The 23,327-nt window shown below is 34.3% G+C and overlaps 1 protein-coding gene across 4 annotated transcripts in view; it reads right to left on the bottom strand.

Moving 5' to 3' along the window:
* The window catches only part of Phip (pleckstrin homology domain interacting protein), a 112,537-nt gene that overhangs the window by 10,799 nt on the left and 78,411 nt on the right, over positions 1-23,327 (bottom strand). For all 4 annotated transcript variants that reach the window (XM_052187740.1, XM_052187736.1, XM_052187738.1 and 1 more), the window contains exons 24-36: positions 20,016-20,135; positions 18,098-18,205; positions 17,572-17,696; positions 17,369-17,451; positions 14,271-14,382; positions 14,023-14,084; positions 11,525-11,680; positions 10,645-10,765; positions 8,693-8,818; positions 4,646-4,715; positions 4,296-4,346; positions 3,118-3,267; positions 130-282 (exon numbers count right to left, since the gene is read on the bottom strand). In XM_052187740.1, the coding sequence (XP_052043700.1) occupies positions 130-282; positions 3,118-3,267; positions 4,296-4,346; positions 4,646-4,715; positions 8,693-8,818; positions 10,645-10,765; positions 11,525-11,680; positions 14,023-14,084; positions 14,271-14,382; positions 17,369-17,451; positions 17,572-17,696; positions 18,098-18,205; positions 20,016-20,135 (1,437 nt within the window). The remainder of the gene's footprint in view (positions 1-129; positions 283-3,117; positions 3,268-4,295; positions 4,347-4,645; positions 4,716-8,692; positions 8,819-10,644; positions 10,766-11,524; positions 11,681-14,022; positions 14,085-14,270; positions 14,383-17,368; positions 17,452-17,571; positions 17,697-18,097; positions 18,206-20,015; positions 20,136-23,327) is intronic.

The raw sequence follows: 23,327 nt of genomic DNA, 5'->3' as shown, positions 1-23,327 counted from the left end.
AAACAATAGAAAACAGGTAACCATCAATACCAATAACATAATAGCCCATTAATTTTGCTCAAAGATTTATGTAAAACCATTTAGAGACTGGACATTCTTTTAACAAAATAAAATAATTTGATGACATACCCTTGATCTTTTGCTTGGTGTATATGCTTTAGAATTACTAAAAATGAGCCTGACATCTTTACATAACTCCATTGGTGATTCATAATTCCCAGCCTCTAGAGTTTCTCTAACAGTGGCAAAGTCCATTGGAGTGTCAATGATGTCTCTGTAGTCCTAGGAGAGAAAGAAACAGATAGTATTATTACTACTACCAAAGTATCATTTTACAGCACAGTAATTGAAAGCATTTTTATGACAAGTTACAGTACTATTAATCATCATTTCTAAAAACAAAACAGCAGTAATAACTTCAGCCTACCTATAATTATAAATCTAATGAATGTGCAACTCACTTGAAACACTATAAAGAAATACAATCAAAAGTGGGCTAGAGAGATGGCTCAGCAGGTAATAAGCACCTGCTGCTCTTGGAGAGGATCCATGTTCTGAATTACGTAAGCATCAGGCAAACCTGTGCTACACATACATACATGAAGGCAAAACACTAAAAATAAGACCAGAGTATATCCAAAATTCCTCAAGACATTCCACATCTACATAGCGCCTGAGTAATTTCATCTCAGATTTTAACAAATTAGGTAGTTTGTAATAAACAATAATAAATATAAATAGATGTAAAAAAGCTTGTGCTCTGGAAGTGATCTGGATACAAAGTAAGACAAGATGGAACAAACCAGAGATGAGAAAAGTCACCGAGGACTCCAGTGAGACAAGTGATGTTGCAGCACAGACTGCACTGCAGCTCTTCGGTGCACTGACGCCAGCTTTCGGTTTCTTTACCCCTGTCCTTTGTTTTTACTCTTCCTTTTCTATACTGAGAAGTGAGCATACACTTGATTTCAAGAGTTCTGACAAACGCAGCTTACACTAGTTTTAAATTATCTTACTACTGTTAAGAACAACACAAATGTTGATACTCATTTTGTATTCATTGTCGTTGAGGTCATTTTTTAAATTACCATAGACTTAGTTGATCTACTGACTGTGTCCAAGGGTATTGCACCACCTGATCTGGAAGTACTGTGTGCTAATAATCCAACTTGGGAGGCAGACCAGTCTGATCTACCTTGGAGATGCTTCTGTTAATAATTTCCACTCTGTTTCCATTAAGGTTAAAAACACTTAATAACTTCAATAAATATTAATTTTTACTTTATTTCCCAATTTACTGATTTTAGTCTTTAATTTTTCTAATCTTTTTATGTGCTATATGAGGCTTTATAATTTCACTTTCTGCAACACAATAGTATAAACTTAGATTCTATGTTTATAAATAGTATATGCTTAAATGAAATGCCTATCTCACACTAGAGCTAAGAATGAATGACATTTATTGTGGAATTATTCTAGATTTTTAATTAGAATGCAAATCTCCCTCAGTTGGTTAAGAATGGGTTCTCAGTTCTAAATTCTTTCCTAACTATGGCGCAAGGCCTCATTTATTTTTGCACAGGGCTAATATTTATATTTCTAGAATTAAATCATTAATGTTTAGCAAACTAAATAGTAAAGCACTGTTTTAAAATTACAGAGAATTTATATGAAATACGGGACACCTTGCTCTGTACTGTATACAGTACAAACTCAATTCTGGAATTCAGGCAAGGTGACTGTCATATTGCCCCAACTGACTCTGCTGTTAAAATTAAACATCAGTCTTGCACATTTAATGACTCTGTTTCTGGTTTTCAAAACCAGAAAACATAAAAACCATAAAAAATTACTTTTATGGTATCAATAAGTCCATATTCAAATACAAATTACAATGCCTATACAGAAATCAAATGATGGAGCTAGATGGAGCTGTATTTAGGCTGTGGTGCCATAGAAACTTGAATGCCTAACTAGAAGTATTTTTTACAAAATCATTTCAACCTGGATGGAGACTTCTATGGCTGTATGCAATTATAAATATCTGATTATATAATCTCAACACTTCTAACTAAGCATTCCCTAAAGTTCATACAATAAATTACATAAATATATAATAATTTTTACAGTGATACAATTTTACAGTGTAGTTTACATACAAAAGATTTATCTATTTATCTATTTATCTATTTGTCTGTCTATCTATCTATCTATCTATCTATCTATCTATCTATCTATCTATCTATCTATCTTTCTTCACAACCTGACCAGAGTCACCCGCCCCTATCCTTCCTCTGTTCCTCTTCAGAAAAGGGCAGGTCTCCCATGGATATCAACCAGCCATAATATACATATAATAGTTTTAATGAATATTTCAAAGTAGCAATTGTTTCATTACAAAGCTATTTATCATGTATTTTCATTTTCATTTCATCTCCATAACTCCATGAGAAAAATAGGTATCATTTATGTTTTCAAGATAATAGCTGTAAGCTCTCAGAATTAATATAGAGAAGCAGAGTTTGTGCTGGTAAAGTCTGTTTGTTTTTGCTCAATTTGACACAAGATAAGAGTTATCTGGGAAGAGATAAGTCAATAAGAAATTGCTTCCATCAAATTGGCAAAGTTAGGTCTCCAGGGGACACTTTCTTGACTGATGACTGATGTGGACTGGCCAGCCCTCCCTGGTGCTGCCGCGCAGGTCCTGGGCTGTGTGCGTACATGCTGAGCAAGCAGGAAGTTGCATTCCTCCACTATTTTTGCCTCAGCTTCCCTAGGACTGTGATGGACCATGAAGAAACCCTTTCCCTCCCCCTCCCCATGTTGCTTTGGTTCACGGTGTTTATTACAGTAACAGAAGGCAAACTAGCATAGTTATTAAAAACTGTGTCATGCGAGAAAGCTAAGAAGCTTGCGCTAAATTACAAAACAGGTAATAGAATAGTTAGCACCATAAGCCAGTTCTTTACGGGCATAGTTTAGGCCTCTTTCCAGTTTACCAGTTTCCAATTTAAGAGTTCTTAGTAACTGAATAGGTAATGAAAACATGAATGAACTAATGAGGAAATGAAGCACAGTAATAAAAAGTTGTATAAAAGCAATCTTAGAAATACTTACTGGATATTCAAGAAGATCCACTGGCTGTCGAAAGGGTTCTGAATCTTCACATTGAAATATGAGGTTCAATAATTCTTGACATTGTTTCTTCCATGCTTGAATATCGTAAGACTGAGCTCTGTTGCGTAACCTTCTTCTAGGTTGATGATCCTGAAATAAAAAAAATACATAACAACACAACTTATATTCGTCCGTCTGTCCGTCCATCTATCCATTTGTGGGGTGGGGCATGTATACTCACGCCCATATGTGAAGCCTATATGACACATCTGGTACCTTTCCTCAGGAACCATCAACTTTGTTTTCATTTAAAGTATTATTTTACATTTCTTTCTCTCTATGTGGCCCTGGCAGGTCTAGAACTTACTTGTACGCCAATCTGGCTTAAGACTCATAGAAATCTGCGTCTCTAATTAAAGGTGTGTGTGACATGCCCATAGAATGATTTTATTTTCTATTATATGTATATGAGTGGGTACATGCATGCCTGCAAAGGTCAGAAGCATCAGAGCACACTCTGAAGTGGTTGTTAACTGTCCAACATGGATCTGGGAACCAAACTATACATACTCTTAACCAGTGAAAACATCTTGGTTCAGGGTATCTCACAGTGCACTGGGTTCATAGGCTAGCAAGCCTCAAGGAAGCTCCAGGCTTCATGACCCCAGGTACTGGGATTTCAACTGAGCAGGTTTTTATGGGGATTAAACTCAGGTCCTGGTGCCTGCAGAGGAAGCACTGTCCTCACAGAAGTGTCACACTAGCCAGTTTGTGTTTTTAGTACAATCACACATAATGAGGCACAGCCTGAGCATTCCTGACCTGAAACCCTTAGCAGAAGTGGTTGACATTTGAAGTTTTTTTGTTCTGCAATATTTCTGTAGCATTTACTGTTTAGGGAATACTAAATCAAGATCCAAAATGAAAATGAGAAACTTTTTGAGCATCAGTGTTTAAAACTTAAGAGTTTTTGAGTACTCTGAATGTCAGAATTTCAGATTAGGAATGTTCAGTCCATATAAAATACAAATCTGTCTCAGAAAAATATTTATACATAAAAATTATTTGAACACTTAAGTTACTTCAATATCACTAAGAATAAATAAGCTTTTAGTATACTTTAATACAACAAAGATACTTCTGTTAAAAAAAAAAAATCAAAACTAAAATTCTGTTACCTTTCTTTTTCTGGTAGAAGTTCCAGGGACATCGGCATCTTTCTCTTCTTCCTTTGAGGCAATAAAAGATCCAATTTATGAAACATCCTAGACGTTATCACTTGGTAGTTTTTCCTTTTACTCTTTAGAAAATGAATAATGCACTTGACTGGTTTAGTAAAGTCTTCCCCCATTAAAATTTATTTTCAACCTCAAAATTCTAAATATAATAGCAATAGTTAACAATTTGTATTGGGAAAAGCAGTGTTCTAATACTTTAATCTGAAAACTATTACATATAAATCTTATTTAGAATTCTATAATATGTCGTGTTAATTAATGTAGTAATCACAGTGAAATAAGTTACATACCTCAGAGTCAGACAAAACTTTCTTCTTCATTGAGTTGTAAAGTGGAATTATGTTATAACAAGTCTGATCCCTAAGTAAAAGAAATGTTGATGTTTGATTACAGCTATGTGATTTTTATTTTCTCCCAAGATAAAAATTTTAAGCCAAACAATTTTGACATTTCTTGACTATATTATCCATATACATTTAATCCATGTCTTTTATGACTGATTTCAGTGTAGAAGATTCAATTCTCACTTTTGCTCACTTTACGTGGGTATCGCCTATTCGTTGATTTAAGGTAAAAATATATACTGTCTTCTAATTCCTGTTACTGTCTATATTAAGTGGAATTATTCCATGTCTTTGGTTTTTTACCTTTTGACACCATCCCCTACAACTTCCTGTCTCGATCTAACTTTCACAACACACTCTCCTCTACTGTTTTCTCTTTTTTTCAACAACATCCCACTTTTATAGTCATGAGACATCTTAGATTTTCACTATACCTTTCTTTTTAAAACTCAATTTTTAAGTTCCTGTGAATTCTAACTGTACATTTCTTGGCTCCTACCCTTTTCTCATTTTCATAAATTAAGCCTTATCCATTCTTGGTCCATGGTAAGAGATATTTATGCTCTTTATCTTGTCTTGAGATTTTATTAGAAGATACTATATTGAAATAAATATTTTGAGGAACGGTATAAAACAAACTGAATATACCAAAAATACTTTTAATATCTATTTGCTTTTAGAACTTATATTTTAGGAAGTCTACTTTTTAAAAGTTAAAGAGATAGTTCATTAAAGACTACATATCAGGTAGTTTACAACTCCCTGTAAGAGGATCTGATGCCTTTCTGAAGAGATAGACATTTGCATAAACATATCCATGCATACACACATACATAGCAAAACACTATAAAGGTAAATCTTTTTTTAAAAAGTTTAGTTCGTTAGGTTGGCAATCAAGGAACTCCACAAATTGATTTGGTCCAACCCAAACGTATACCAAGGTCCTATGATGTTGCTTATAATTCCTACTCCACCAATTCATTCTTTAAATAAAACAAAACAAAAAAATACAACTGCTCTATTGAAGGAAAGGGGGTGCACACATGCTATGGTGTGCACAATGGGGCAGAAGACAACTGGACCTTGTCATTTCTCCTTTCCCACCTTGTGGGCACTTGGAATTGAACTCAGATTGGGTGAGTTCACACAAGTTAGGGTGTGAGATCCTCACCTGCTACGACATCTCACTGACTTCAGCATTTTTATCACCTCAAATAATTCTATCCCTTTTATTTCCAAAAGACTTTTCCTCTGACTTAGCTTCTCCTGAATTCATCAGCATCTACCTCACTTGAAACAATAAGATTATTCTACTATGTACTAGATTATCTGCTATATTTATTATTTTCATAATTATCTTACTATTCCATGTTCATTAAATCCTAACAACTTTTATCTATTTTATAAAACTCTACAACAAAACTAAAGTATGATTATTTTATCACCAAGTACTTATTATATTACTTTGTATGTATCTATTCCATAAAATATTTGCTGAATAGCCAACTAAAAAGAGAAAATCATCAAAATTTCAAAACCTAGCTATATTAAAAGCTATTAGCTACCAATTTTATTTATAACAAAAACCCCCAAACAAAACAAAACAAAAAAGCCACCATAACAACAAACACCTTAGGCGTTTACTTTAGAGATATGTAATATAAATTCCTTAAATCTACCAGGCAGTGGTGGTGCTTGCCTTTAGTCCTAGCACTCTAGAGGCAGAGGCAGGTGGATCTCTCTAAGTTCCAGCCTAGTCTACAAAACAAGTTCCAGGACAGCCAGGGCTAACTTTGAGAAACTGTGTCTCGATACATAACCTTCACATCAAGTTAATGACTTAACTATTTTCTTAGTGGTATTGGTGTTGGACGCCAGGGTCTTCTAAAAACAAGCACAGTGCTTAATGTCTCCAGCTGCCTCCAGCTGCCTCCAGCTGCCAAGTAACTATTTGAATGGAATGTTAGTTTTCAGAGACTAATCCAAATAACATTTTTTCTTTCATTTTAATATGACTTTATTATATAATTTTATAGACAGTTTGAGAGAATTGTCACAGATAAAGAGTTTCCCATGTAATCAATGAATGCTACTAGTATCCCTTAAGTGGTAAAAAGTCTCCAAACCACAAAGAAAACAGAAAGGTCACAGGATGTTTTGAAATGATCACATGCTATGACACTACACTGTGACTAAATCAAATTACTTAATAATTATCACGTTACTCAATTTTGCTAATTATACAGAAACTACCTGTAAAACAGCAAAAAAAAAAAAAAAAAAAAAAAAAAAAAAAAATCCTGATTTGAGGATAAGACACTAATACTAAGGTTATGTTCATGAAGATTTGTTTAAAATAGAGTTTTCATGTTCTTCATGCTGTGGTGACCCATAACCATAAAGTTATTTTGTTGCTACTTTCTAATTTTAATTTGTTATGGTTGTGAATTGTAATGTAAATACTGATACTGACCTTCAAAGGCTCCTAAACCCACAGATTGAGAACTATTGGTTTAAAATCTGAATATTTTTCTATTATCCAAAAATAAAATGTAGTCATAGCTGAGTGTAATTATAAAATACAGTGCACTACCCATTTTAAACAGAAGTAGGAAAAAAGTCCCCAACATAAATCGTGACATTAATAAGCAATTTTTACTGCAAAAGTTGAGTACTGCACCTGACTTCAAGTTCTAAGGCTCAATGCACTCTTAGGATATATAACAGCTGAAAAAAGGAAGAAATGTGTTTCTGTCTTAAATGGTAGTCACTGTCCATGCTAATTTGTGGAGCTGATGAGTTAGAGAGCAAACTTTGTGAAAGAATTTTCTCCCTTTTGAGATGTCTCCCAGGTGAGCACAGTAGTTCACATCTTAATCTGAATTTTTGGAGGCAAAGGCAGGCAGATCTATGAGTTCAAGGCCAGAAGGTGAGAGCAATACCCAAAACATTAAGAATGAAAGAACAGTGTCTCCTAATGTTGCCCAGACAGTTCTCAATCTTGTCTCAGCCTCTCAAATAGCTGGGATGACAAACAACCTTGCAAATTCAAATTTAATACCTTGCTACACTGCCTAATGTTTTGTTAATAAACCCGACAGAGTCAATGTATGATATTAAAATGAAGAGTTCTCAAATCAAATGGCAGACTCATTTTAATTTGGAACTTAGCTTAGACAGCCTTCCAAAGCCTTAAATTTCCTCAACTGAAAACATCAGATAATAATCTCCGCCAGCTACTGCTTGGTCTTTATGTGGGTCCCCAAAACATCTGCAGCAGGGGCTGTTCCTGAGTCTGTCTGCCTACCTATGAATCCTGCACCCCAAAATGGACAGTCTCCTCTGGCCTCAGTGGGAAATGTATCTAGCCCTGCAGCAACTTGATGTGTGGGATACAAGGGGAATGTACAAGGGACCTTCTTTTAATAAGGGGAATGGGGGGAAGACTTGCGTACAGGGATCCTGGAAGGAAGGGTTAATACTGTGTTGTAAAGTAAATAAATTAATTCATAAAAAAAAATTTCAGAAGATAAGACAGCCCCTTCTGGCTTCTGTGGGTACTGCATGCATGAGGTGCATATACATCGTGGAGGTAAAGGTAACATGCATATGCAATGTAGTTATGATTTTAAGACCAGATGTCTGAATGTATGGCTAGTCTCCCCCCAACCCTCCCAGATCAGAGCCTTACTATGTAGCCTTAGATGGTCTGGAACTCTATAGCTGGACCACACTGGCCTTAAACTCACATCAGTTCACTCTTTCTACCTCCCTAATGCTAGGCTGAAAGGCATGAGCCATTAAGCCTGACTTAAATTTTTTTCTTTACACTAAGATTTTCCATTTTAAAAGAGGAACTATACTTATGTGACAACACCACCTATGTAAAAGATGTTGCAGTTTACATTTTAGCACTTTATACTTTAAATTAGTTCACATTTTAAAGTCATGCCATTGTTATATATTATACAAAAGCATGGATGTGTAACTCACTTTATAAAATGCAGGAGAAGATCAGTCACAAATTTAGCAGATTTCACAATTGGGCTTCCTGGCTCATTAAATGTTCGTGTATTATGTTCTATATATCGAACTTCCCACATTAGAGATGAAAAGCGCCTTAAAAAAAAAAAAAAAAAAGAGAAAACAGAAATCTTACCTCATCTTTATAAGCGTACATAATTTAACATTATCACATCTGACGCTTAAGTTTCACTCTTAAAACAATCATATACTAACATCTTGAAAGCTTCTCTAAAATAATAAAAAAAACTCAGTTTTTATTAAGAGAAAACTATATAATGTACAGAAAATGTCTGGAATAAGACACAGCAGATGACCAACACTGCTGCTTTATATAGGGTTTCTATATGGACAGTGGCAGACCAGCGACAGGGCTATAGGTTTTATTTATTTATTTATTTATCTATCTATTTATTTATTTATTTATTTTTACTGAAATTCATGGTAGCACTTCATCTCCTCATTTCTAAACAAAAGGAAATAATTTTAATTACACTACTGGTAAGTAACATGTAAAGATGAAAGGCAAACAACATAAACAAAAATAGATGAAGAGAATCTGCAAGGAACCTAACTAGGAATTATTTCTCAACACTGGGCAATGCTACAAACATTTCTGGTGTTTCACAATTTTATTTTTACAAGCAAAGATGATCTGAAGACATTTTTTGAGAACACAATGCAATTGCATAAGAGTTAATCTTACTGATTTGTGAACAAATATAATTCTACAGGATAAAAGCATGTAATTGTACTTATGGAAAAACATAAACAGGAATTTTATACATTTCAAAATGGTGATTATAATAATTATGCAAAATAAAGCATTAAATTACCAGCAGACAAAACTTATAGTAGTTTAACCAAAGAATGCATGGTATCAGAAAACACAACTGATAATGGTACAACAAGCAAGTGGGCCTAACACCAAGACTAACTTACAAATCAAGGTGAATTCTATTTTACTTTGCTCTGATGGGTCTCACCCACCAGGGAATGTATATGGCAGGTAGAAAGACTTTTCTAGCTCATGTATCAGTAACACTGCTGCTGAGAAGGCCCGAGCTAGTCAATAAGGCAAAGTAGTGTTTGCGGTGCTATACCCAAGGTTCTAACTCACAGCAGTGAAAAGAAGCAAACCTACATTTTATACAGAGTATAAAAACTTCTAAAATTTAAAACTGATGGTAAAAGAAAATTTAATACAATTATTATATACATTAAAGTACTGGCCCACCAAGCAACAGTCACTAAGAAAAATTAAAAATACAATTTCACTCCAAACTATAGATTTAAATGTATTTCTGCCAGCCTTTGATCCCAGCACTTTGTCTATACATGGAGGGACATGAATCCATAGGTGTCAAGTTAAAATACAGAGCTGGAGTAGGTCCTTGTACTCTATTTCCCGAGAGTTCACTACAGTGTTGATGCTGCTGATCCATAGGATTATGAATGAATACTTGATTTTTTCATAAGCATTTTATAAATCAAGCCAAAAGGTTCATTTCTCTTAGATACTGTACTAGAATATTTAGTAGATTTTCTATAAATTTCTTAATTTTGTCTATTGAAATTTTTGAATGCTTATGAAAAAACGAGTAGAAAGTATAAAAGTTTTATAGTTTTTATTTAAGCTATTATGGTTAATTTGCTTCTTCAGGGTAACATTTTGACTGCTAGTGAGATTTTGTTTTTGTTTGACACAGGGTCTTGCTAGCCTTAGCTATCCTGGAACTTGCCATGTAGACCAAGCTGGCCTCAGGAACCTACTCCAACTCTGTATTTTAAATGACACCTATGGATTCATGTCCCTCCATGTATAGACAAAACTGAGAAACATTCAATAGACTTTTAGTAACTGATAAAATAAAACAAAACATTAGTGTTCTTTTGTTATTGCAACATCAAATGGTTCTAACCTGTAAAACCTGTTTTCCAGTCTTTGTTTAATTGTACTCAGATCCGTTGGATATGCCACCACAGTGCAATACATGGGATAAGCTTGAAGATCCACAGGAGCAACAAACGCAGATGCAATATCTAAAATAAATAAGATTATAAATCTGCTTCCTGTATTTTAAAATTCACTGGTACATTAGGATGAAGAAATTACAGATAAATATATTAATTTATCAATACAAGCAGGACAAGAACAAGAACGTAAGTTAAGGTCACTGTATTTTTTAAGATACTTTAAACCTAAAATATTGATAAAACTATTTAAGAAAGTATTTATAAGATGATTTTTTTTAGTTTCCATTTTATCGGACTCTTGAGGTTGGGTATACAGCTCAGTGGTAGTGTTTGCATGTATAAGGCCTTCAGTCTGATCCTTGGCACCATAAGGGAAAAGAAAAGAATAAGAAACAAAATTTCTGCATACAACATTATGCCTAGCATTTTCAGTTCTTACTCCTACTTTCTGAATATTACCCTATGCCATTTTAAGTTGATTCTGGACTGCTAGTTTATACTGTTTTAATACCTTAACAATCTCCAGTTTCCTCGAAAGTACAGAGTTCAGATAAGCAAACTTTATTTTCAGTTTCCTATTATTTTCAGGAATATGAAATCATACTCCAGTTCTTTTCCTTTATAAAGACCTATGCATGTGTTAGTCATTGAGGAAACAAGGATAGCTACCTGAGTAATTGAAAACAACTTTGGATTCCTCCTTCAGAACATATCATGTCTGCTGAGTGTCAGAAGCCTAAAACTATGGCAGACAACTAAAATTTAGTTACAGAAAGTTCACGTAACTTAGAAGGATTTTCTATACTTCTGTTACTATTTATTTACCTAGTGTCATCAACTGATTTATTCCTCCAACAATTCTTTCACATTCTTCGTCCCTGGGATTGGCTCCCCATTCTCCATCAAGAGGTTTATAAATTAGTGACCTACATTCAACATCAGTTAAAGGAACACTGGTACCCAGTTCTTCCGGAAACACAGCTGAAATACACAGAGAGAAACCCATCAATGAATAGATGTAGTAATTAGTGGTGAATTTTCCTTCAGAAATAATTGATGTTAAAAAAAATTGCAGTTTTCATAATGGAAAAATGTTTTAAATACAAATAAAATACATTCCTAAAAATCAAATTTCTATACAGTTAAAATGAACTGATGAAAATTTCAGTAATATTTTAATCAAATTCTCAAATTTTCTAACAGAGAATTAAGAATGCCAAGAGAATTTTGAGGTCTTCCATTTCTGAAGTGATGATTTCATGTCTACATGTTTAACATTGTACATATAAAAAAAAAATTCAAGTAGTGTTAAGAAAGAATCTACAAATACAGCAGGTTATATCCTTTAAACTAACTACAACAGAATCCAAATACTGAATGCAATCAAAATAATTATGTATGTATGTATGTGTACTCAAATAAAACAACCATCAAAAAATTCATCGGAACCATCAATGGACGTACAAAGAGGTATTAAAATAGTTAATTAGTATCATTAAGGCTTAAAAAAAAACTAGTCACAGTACAATAAAGCCAATTGCATTTTTTTATTAGGCAAATTATGAGCTCATAGCAATTGAATCATACCAAATTTAAACATGAGATTTAAATTCAAAGATAGACAAAACAAGAAGTCAGGAAATATTACAAGTTGATAATAATATTTTCTATTTTCCAGTATTTCTACTTGAGCAATGAAGTAAAATGTTTACCATTACTATTAAATGACCAACATCACCAACATGAATAGTTTTAATTTAAAATTTGTCTGAGTTCACTATTTAATATTTACAATTACCATATGTGGCAGCAAGTTAGAAGATTAAGAACATTTTTAAAATTACATATTTATTTATGGATCTGGGTGTTTTGCATGAATGTATGTCTGTGTGCCAAGTACATCCCCAGTGCTTCAGAGACCAGAGGAGAGGACTATTGTTCCTGGAGTCAGATTTACAGATGGTTCTGAGTTGCTATGTGGGAGCTGGCAATCAAAACCAATTCTGGAAGAGGGCCCAAAGATTCTGACTGCTGAACCATCTTTTCCAGTCCCCCTTTTTGTTTGTTTTGTCTTCTTTTGAGAAAAGGTTTCACTGTGTAGCCCTGACTGGCAAGGAGGTTACTATGTAGGTGAGTCTGGCCTTAAACTTGAGGCATCACTCTAGTAATTTTTTATATTACATTAATTACTCAAAAAATCTCATTTATAAAAGTTTATTTCTATTATGTTAAATGATTTTTTCTTGTATTTTTTTTTAAATCTCTGTGATGATACAGGTATATATCATTTAAAAATCGAAACAACCCAGAATATAAAGGATTCTAATATAAATAATTTATAATCTACAATATGCCACTTACAAATCTTTTGGGAATGAACAAATATGTCCTACTTTTAAAAACTCGAAACAAAGCCCGATAATCAAGTAAAAAGTGTAATCACATGCTTCAATGACATTCATTCTACCAGAATCAGAAATATGTCATAACTCACTTTCCCAGGGCTAACTCCCCAACCCCCATTTCCCTAGGATACATGTAAAGTAATAGTTACTATTACTAATTTTAACCACCCCTAGCCATTAACATTCCACATGTGTCACATGTAATGGATGAGGAGACTTGGGAAAGTACACACCAAGTGGCAAGACAAGGCCATACTTCCACTTAGAAGCTTTATCCCTCAATGACCATTTGTTGATGCTATAAAATGGTTTAGGATGCCCTCCCATCAATGTAAAGAATGATAATAAAATAGCTTTCTATTTAGTTGTAATATATTAATTTCAATCTCCCTTTTAAGCTATAGGTTCCAGATAGGCAAGGACTGTCAAAATGTTCACTGCTAAACCTTCTCTAATTTTATATTCGATAATAGTTGACAATTAATACTTTTGTTAAACATTTTCTATTTGCTGGTTACAATAAACTTAAAGGATATCAAGTTTTTTATTTTGTTGAATCAAGTTCTTACTGTGCAACCCTAGGTTATGTCAACTTCATGCCTTTGCGTCTTGAATGCTGGGATTCAACTCAAGCAATAAATTAGCTTTCTTATTAAAAACAAAAAAAAGTAACTCTAGCACTGAAGGGATGGCTCAGAGGGCAAAACTATATCCACAAAACCTAAGGCCCAAGTACAACTTTGGGACCCAAGAAGGAAGGAGATTAACTCCTGCAAGCCGTCCTCTGGCTTCCACAAATGTCCCACTATGTATATGACCATACACTTATCACACACAAACACATATACATAGAAAATGTAAAACAAAAAACACCAACTAATTCCATAAGGTTTAAGCAACGAGCCTAACATTACTTACCATTATTGGGTATTAATTCCATATCCCAAGGACTCATCTTTTCTGTATCTCCATTGTCCCAACTTTAAGAAAGCAAAATTATTCCATTAAAAAGGTCAGAAAACAATAATACCAAAATCATTTATGAAAATCACATTAAACAAATTAATTGACTCACTATTAAATAAAGTATCTTGAACTCTTTACTAAAAGATGAGAAAAAATTCAAACCCTGGTCTAACTGAAAATACAACTACTTATTTCCTTACCAAACATTGTAACACTGAAACAAGCTGTCGGGGTACTCAGGTTGAAGAGGCTCTTGACTTTCAATTGTTCCAAACCACCAGGCATCATCTATGACAGATCTGAAGCGGTCACCTGCAAAATAACAAGAACCGCTGTCTCATGACACTGGCGTGTGCTGTCACTTTAGTTAACTACCTTTTCCTAAAGTGTCCCTCTCTAAGGTTCTTAAACTGAGTGATTTCACAGAAATCAGAAGGTAATCCATTTATTAAAAAAAAAACAAAAAGTCAGGAAAATTAGCACACAAATCTAAAATTTGACTTACATTATTTGTTAGATTTCAATGAAACTTTTCCTTATTGTCTTAATTGTTTTTGCAAATGCAGCATTTAAAAATCATCATTCAGGGTATGTCTAAACTTCCCCTTTATACACTTTGGGTTATTTCTGACTATACATATTTATAGTTTATTTTTAATTTTTCACTATTACTGCCCACAAATAATCATCAAGATTTCAAATTAAAAGCAAAACTATGAAAGCTTGAGTAGCTCTGGGTCCTCTCCCCCATCCTTCACTGTACTAAACACTCACCCTGCCTTCCTCTCTAAAGGGCAACAGCAGAGAGAAACATTGAAGACTGCCAAGCTTTGTCAAAAAGGAAAGCATGCCTTTGGTCTGTTTCTTTATCCAATGCTAGGGTTCATTACTAACACTGCTTATAATAAATAAACACGCTTATAAGTTCCAAGAGTCACCACAGTTTGGAATGTCAGTATTTTCAGTTCCCCAGAGCATAGGAAGGTACCTTTTGCTTTGTGCAGTGTTTTCCTTTCATGACTGTCCCAGTATTAACTAAACCTTCTCCTGATAGCATGGTCAAAAGTAAGATGTGGGTGTAACTGAATATATTAGTTGGTTTTCAACTGTCTTCATCTATTCAATAATAGTAGTATCATATATATTAGCATATTTAAGTATTGTCTTATACTAAGTAATTTTTTCATGTTTAACACACAAATAAGGAATAATGAATTATTTTGCCAACTAGTCAGTTATTTTCAAGAAAAGTAAATTTAAAAGTTTATACAGACATGCATAAAATAACATAAATGCATTAAGTCAGAAAAACAAAGTGAACATATCTTTTAAATTAGAATTAGAGTTAGAATTAAAAAATCTTTGTAAACTATTATTGATTTTGACTGGGCATTGAGCTGGATCCAAATTTAGATTTAAGCATCAAGTCTGTCACTGTTCCTCAGATGTGCATTAGTGATAGTGAACTTACAGACAAGCTATTTTACAAAACATCATTCAAATAATAAATCTACCAGGACATGACTAAAAGCATGAACTTATTAACAGACCAATTTCTTAGGACTCTCCCAAGACTGACAAAAGCTTTCCTCCATATTAGTCAGATACTGAAAATGCATCTGACCACAATGGACAGGCCAGTTAACAATGCAGAGTACCAGTCAGAGTCAACCATCAAATATTCCTGGTGATCTTAAGTGGCAGAAGATAGATGAAAACATATTATTACAAAAATAAAAGACCAACAGACTATGAAGAAATAATGTACTAAATAGAAAAATTAAATGGAAAATGTACTGATGTTTATTTGTTCATTCAAAATATCTGATTTACCTACCACTTTAAATGTGTGCTGTTTTTATTCTAGTTTGTTTCTATCCTGACTGTAAATACAGTTTGCTACAAATCAAATAGGATTATAATTGTTTCCTGAAATCTATTTTCCTCAAATAATTTTACATATTCAATTTTCATGTTTTTATGTATTTATAATAACTATAAAACAAGCTGTATAAAGCATGTTTCAATAGAATTGCCAACAATGTTATTTCTTTTTTTGATAATATAAATTTAAGTCTACTCTTCTGAAGACGTCCTTCTTTGTGATGATACCTCTGGACACTCCTATTTCCTAGAGATTCCTTTATACTTTTCCAGTGTTCATCTTTTGTTTCTTTTTAAAAGATTTATTTATTTATTATATTTGTATGAGTACACTATAGCTATCTTCAGACACACCAGAAGAGGGCATCAGATCCCATTACAGATCGTTGTGAGCTAAGATGTGGTTGCTGGGAATTGAACCCAGGACCTCTGGAAGCGCAGTCAGTGCTCTTTATCGCTGAGCCATCTCTCCACCCCAATCTTTTGTTTTTAAGAGGATGTCATAAATCTGTTTTCCTTCACATCCTCTGATTATAACAAGTTTTTAAAGTGACTCTTTTTTTTTTTTTTTTTGGTTGTTTGGATTTGGTTTTGAGACAGGGCTTCTCTGTATAGCCCTGGTTGTCCTCGAACTCAGAAATCTGCCTGCTTTTGCCTCCCAGAGTGCTGGGATTACAGGTGTGCACCTCCACCGCCTGGCTCTTTCAAATAAGCAAACAAAATACCCATTTTCATTATGGCATATAAGGCATATATGTCATTGTAATTCATTATTATGTATATTCCTGTGTGCTCCCTTCCCCCACTTAAATTAAGTTTTGCCAAAATTAATCAAGAAAAACAGCATGCTAAAAGCTCTGGAAAAAATAGATCAATATACCAACTGATATGATTTATTAAGCAATGCCATTTATACATCTACTACAGTACACTCCAACATAGCAAATAGTGGATTTGTTTAAATTAAGAACTACTCAATCAATACATGTCCATTTGAATACTTTAAATAGCTTAAAAGCATATGATTTCACACTTTCAGACAGTTATGAATAATAAAATCATTTTAATGATAGCCCAAATTCAAAATTCAACCTCGTTTTATCACCTTTGTCCTCAAACATGATTCCTATTATTAATATTATTGGGTAAGTTTTAAGTTCAAAACATAAAACAGCTCAGAGAAAAAAATTCTAAAATAATTCTGTAATGGTAAAGCAAATGGAGCAGAAAACGTTTTGAGATTTGAACATCAACCAGATAGAAGTATTTTTATTCTCAAAACTTAAAAATGGCATATCTTTTCTATTAGCATACTTACAAATGATTAAAAATATTTCCAATTATGCTAAAAAGCAAATCATTATAAAGCAAAAGGTAAGATATGCAGAACTCCTACGGTTTCTTAATTACCCACCTATATTCCATCGCCTATATTTTGCATCATCAAATTGTTGTCTCAAGACCAGAAAATCTATGACGTCAGGCATATCATGGTATCTATTACAAACAAAAAGAGACTAATTAGGTCACACATCTCCAAGTATCGAAGGTATGTTCAAATTTATCTTGAAAAATACTCCAATACTATCAAAGCTCTGCCTCGATAGCAGTCCTTACTTCATGGTAAATGATCCGCCAGTCAGTTTACCAGTATCAGGATCTAGAAAAGCAAGTTTAAGGCAGCAGAGGGTAGGCAATCCCACTTCATACTTTATACCAACGATCTTCATTAGTTCTTGTTCCTACAATAGAAAAACAAGACATTATCTCTGCAGAACAAAGTGTGTGCTTCTGAGGCCAGAGGTAGATGCCTTGGTCTCTTCTTTATCACTGTCTGTTTTATTTACTGAAATAAGAGCTTCTTACCAAACCTGTACTTGCCAGTTTGGCTAGTCTGACCAGACTGCACTAGCCTTCTCTGTGTCTCCCAAGTGCTGAACTCAGAGTATGGAGGAGCACAACCACCACCACCCATCCTGTATTACAGGGGTCCTCAGGACTTGAACTCTGGCCTTTCACTTTCATGGAAGCACATTACCCACTGAACTATCATTCAGTTTCTTACAGTCAAAGAGTAAACCTTCATACAACTTCTTTAGTAATTCAAAAAACATTTTGCATCAGGAAATCTGCCAATATTTACCCTTAGTTCCATCTTATGCCATGGCTGCTTTTTAGGATTGATACTATAAATTTTATTTTTCCGGGCCATTTCAACATATGCTTCATGCCCTTGTCGGAAATAATAAACCTAGAAAATAAAATAAAATAAATAAAATAAAAATGAATAAAAAATAAAGGTGGAAGACACAAATTACACTGAAGAGAAAATCTAATTTAGAGATTACACAGAAATTCTTACAATGGAAATTTTAAATATTATTCCAAACTGTACTTAAACAAAACTGAAGGGATCTAATTGAAAACTCCCCTGCATATATACACAGAAAATTAAATGTGCAGATGTTTTGTTTTTACTTTATTATTTTATTTTTGAATTTAAAGTATGTTAATCTATACACACACACACACACACACACACACACACACACAATTATAACCAGGGGTTTTTTAATTTATGGTCACAATCATTTTAAATCATCTGTGTATACATATACAACGAACTTTGAAATCAAATGAACTTTTATACTTATTTTTTTATCTAGCTTGATTCTTATAATCTGTAAATCTTAAGTGGATGTGTGGATGTATGCATTGCTATTTCAAGATGAAACTCCTAGTTGGTGTCCTGTGGAAAAGGTATTTGAATAATCTGCCACTACATATGCACCTCATTATTTAAAATACGCTTATTTAAATGTTGGGGGTTTTGAGGCTTGGCATGGATTGTGTGCACCGTGTGCATGCCTAGGGCCTGCAGAGGTCAGAAAAGCCCATCAGATTCCTCGGGACTGGATTTACAAAAGGATGTGAGCAGCCGCGTAGGTGCTGTAAATTGAACATAGGTTCTCTGTAAGAGCAACATGTATTTTTAACTTCTGAACCAACTTTCCAGGCCAAAGAACATTATTTAAAAATGTGTTTAAAAATGATCAGTAATATTTTGTATGGTCCCTATCCTTATATTTTCATCCTAGTCATTAATTCTCCTGTTGCTGAGTTTCACTGGAGGAATGCAGTGCAATTCCCCAAGTTCAATATTTGACAAGGTGAAGGGTCAAGCACCAGCCAGCATCTAAAGACAATCCACACAGAAACGAAACATATTTGACCATCTTGAAAGTACTGTTTTCGGCCAGGCAGTGGTAGCTCAGGCCTTTAATCTCAGCACTTGAGAGGCAAAAGCAGGTGAATTTCTGAGTTCGAGGCCAGCCTGGTCTATAGAGTGAGTTCCAGAACAGCCAGGGCCATATACAGACAAACGTCTTGAAAAAGAAGAAAGAAAGAAAAAAAAAAAAAAAAGAAAGTACTATTATCATTTACTGCTACAGACTGTTAAGAACTGCCATTCCAAAGGTATGTTCTAAGCTCCTAAAGCTTATGAGGCCCTTTAAATAAATAAATCATACTTGTTAGTTCCTAATTTATAATAATACTAATTACTAAGTTTTTAAAAAGGAAGCTTCTATTTAAGGTATTTTTATAGTCACTATGTTTGATACTACTAGGTAAAACTTCTTAAATTTACATTATAAAATAAAGAGATATAGGTCTGAGAAATTCTGATAGAAAGTCTTAAATAAATTTCAAGTTCACTTTAGTTTTAGGACAGCCTGTTTTACAGAGTGAGTTCCAGGTCAGCCAGTGCTACAAAGAAAAACCTTGTCTTGGAAAACCAGAAAGGGGGGGGGAAGTCTTTTCAAAATACTTAATATTACAAATTATATTTAATATTATCACATATTTATAGTTGTACTGAGGAATATTATTACTAGATCTTTGATTACCCTTTTCCATATTCTGTTAGAGGTATTTAGAATGATACATTTTTTAAGGAACTTGATGCAATCTTCTACAAATAAAGTTTCAAACCTATAAGATATTTAGGTTACTACTTGAAAAAAAAACTTTAACTTTTAAAATGTAAAGTTTAACAGTACCTCATCACCCATCTGTGGCACAAATGGACATCTTCTGGGAATTGTATCTGTAATCCATGCCGAAGGCAACCATTCTTCTAACGTTAGACCATTTTCAGTTAGTTCTCCTACGGCCAATCTCTGAGAAAGCATGCAATAGCATTAGTAGTATCTTCAAACACAAGGAAATGAATCTTTACAAAAATTTTTATCCTCCAGTATTAAAACCTTATTCTAGAAAAGTCATAGAAGTGACAAAAGTTATTATCTGAGAAAGCATGCAACAGCATTAGTATCTTCAAACAAAAGGAAATGAATCTGTAGAAAAATTTTTACTCTCCAGTACTAAAACCTTATTCTAGAAAAGCCGTAGAAGTGACAAAAGCTATTCAGCTTTTCCTAATCACTGACACAGAGCTAGGACAAAAGCAACATGTGCACTCTTCTTCTCAAAACTCTCAAAAGACATCCTATCCTGAAAGGCAAAACTATAAACTCTTCTAGTTCCCCCATGCAAAACACATCATCTAATAAAAAGTCCACACAGCAAATTAAAATGTGCTGTATTGTCTTAAAATCTATAAACTGGACATTACACTTTTGAACAACCTAAGAACAGTCTCATTCATTCACTCACATTTATTCTTTCTCTCACTTTGTCGCTGCCACTCACTCTATTTGTTTTAGACATGTAGCCCAGGTTGGCTTCAAAGTCATTATATAGTGGAGGCTGATCTTGGACTCGTATCCATCCTTCCTTCCACTTCATTAACTGCTGGGATACAGAGCATCATCTCTTACTAAAAGTAGTCATTGCATTCTTAGAGTCATTTATGCTGTTCCCAAACAAAACACACTCACTCACTCTCTCCTTCTCTCTCTCTCTCTCTCTCTCTCTCTCTCTCTCTCTCTCTCTCTCTCTCTCTCTCTCTCTCTCATCTTTTCTGAAAGGAATACTAAAAACAGGTCTTTTACTTTAACTCCTATGGATTAAAGAAACAACAATAAAACAAACCTATGCTTCTGAGTAAATATTTTAAGTTTTACTAGTCACCTGGTCACCAACAAGTAATCTGATGACAATAGCCTTTATAGTATTACCTTACTTGAATGGAAAATGAACTTAAAAAGAAAAATCTAACATTATTTATGCAAGAGATTTAAAATGGGACTGAAGTGTATTTATTGACGGTTTTGTTGCTGTTGGGTTTTTTTTTTTTTTTGTAAGCAAATTACCTCTGAACCAATAAAAATTAAGCTGCACCCTCCCCTACAGCTTAATCGCTTTGAATGGGTTTGCTGTCATACAAAAGCAGCAGCACCATGACAGCAAAGACCACCATTTGCAGGAGATGCTCCTAAGAGTTACTTCACAACATACAGTTTCCTATATATTCCTATCGCTCACCTGGTATTTTTAATTTAATGTCTCAGGAGAGCTCTCACACCTTGAGAACATGGGAGAAGCAAAAGCCTTGGAAATGATTTCACTGAAATGTTAGGCTGAAAAGTACTAGGATGGCTGAAAAAAAATATACATGTACATCTGAGCAGCAAATGGCTCACAGTCAAAGAATACAATTTGCTGAGTGTTTTATTAAGTTTTACTGAAACGTAGCCACCCATATTTGTTTTGTTTATCATACATGACTACTTTCTAGCTATAATGGTAGAATAGCTATTCTCTTCTTTTAGAAAATGCAATTATCTTCACAGCATTGAAAAGTGCTATGCAAGCTGCCAACCCACTGAAGCAACCAAAATTCCTACTGAGCTGTGACACCTATGGACCACACAACCAACATCTCCCAATACCCCTAAAGGTACTACAGTGGTGCTCATATCTTAGTAGTAGCCAACAGCTGTCGAATCAGACTCCAGGTATACTCAATAGGAGGCCTGCCTGCTGTCTTTAACAGAGAAGTTAAATAATGATACATCAGCAATTCTGGCAGAGAACTATTGGCAACTAAGGAATGTTGAGAGCATGACAATTAAGTTATCCCAAGTAATGAGACTCCTAACTTATTATCCAGTACCAAGTCCCGAATTCGTATACATATAAGCAAACACTAAACGGCATCCTTTGGTTTTGTTTATGCATTTTTTGTTTACATGAGCACACATGCACACACACAAACACATACACACACGCACGCATGCATTCACACAAAGAGACAATGAATTTGAGATGGGGGGACACAGGTTGGTTTAACAACAGAAGAAGAGAGACCGGTCCTCTGGATTAAAGTGGGTCAAAACGAAAGGACGGGGTAGAGTAAAACAATTCTATGAGAACTGACCTGGTCAAGCAACAGTCAAATGCTAGATATGTTTTGAAGGCAGGGTCATAGTTCCCTGGCAGATTAAATAATGCCAAGTAACAGAAAATACTCAATATTCCTTAAGAGTAAGAGACGGAGTTATGGCCACTCTAGTGAGGAAAGCTGAGGAAGAGCAAAGTTCAAGTAGTACTTGGAAAATCAATTTTGTGAAGAGCTACACTGGGCAGTGCGGACGCACATCCCACTCAGAAGGCAGAAACAGGCTGATCCCTGTGAGTTCCAGGCTAGTTTGGTCTACAGAGTTGGTTCCAGGACAACCAGGGATACAAAGAGAAACACTGTCTCAGGAAAGAGGAGGAAAAAAGGATTTGTAAGATTCGAGACCCATTATTAAGCAGGCGATGCCTAAGTAGTTATGTAAATCACAAGTATTTATGACTAAGTTAGACCCAGTAACTGTTTGGGGTCTTAAATATTATTCCTCCCTGCCATGTTAAATGCTGAAAGCCTGACTGCTAGTCTGTGGTGACATCGGGGGTGCTAAAACTTTCAGGAGGCAGTGCCTCATAGACAAATACTGCATGGCTAAGGACTTGCACTGGGTGAGGCAGAGACAGGACACAGGGATGGCAGTTCTCCTTCCCACTCACAATGAGGTAAGCACATACCTTCCCCATCATGATGTTCTGGCCTCAAAACACCAGAGCCACCTGAACTCAACCTAAAACCTAGGATCTTTAGAGCCCAAATAAACCAAATCTCCTTTTGATTATCTATTGTTGTATTCAGGTAACAAGAATCTTACAAATACAGACCACCAAAGAACGTCTTCTAGAAATTCTTTTGCTCTTATTTTACCAGTTTTATACACTGAGGTTGTAAGCAAAGGGTTGGCTTATAAAGATTATTTTGATAAAGAGGAAATATGTTTAAATCTTAATTTTAACTCAAATGTGGCATATTAATTGTACCAGGCAATTATATCTCCCAATACAGAAAGTGTCAATGTTGACAGGAATCGGTAATAAGTCTTTCAGAAAGTATAATT

Source organism: Apodemus sylvaticus, chromosome 7, assembly GCF_947179515.1.
Source record: "Apodemus sylvaticus chromosome 7, mApoSyl1.1, whole genome shotgun sequence".
NCBI classification, from domain to species: domain Eukaryota; kingdom Metazoa; phylum Chordata; class Mammalia; order Rodentia; family Muridae; genus Apodemus; species Apodemus sylvaticus.
Note: the sequence above shows the minus strand (reverse complement) of the source record. Positions and strands in the feature narration are given on the sequence as shown.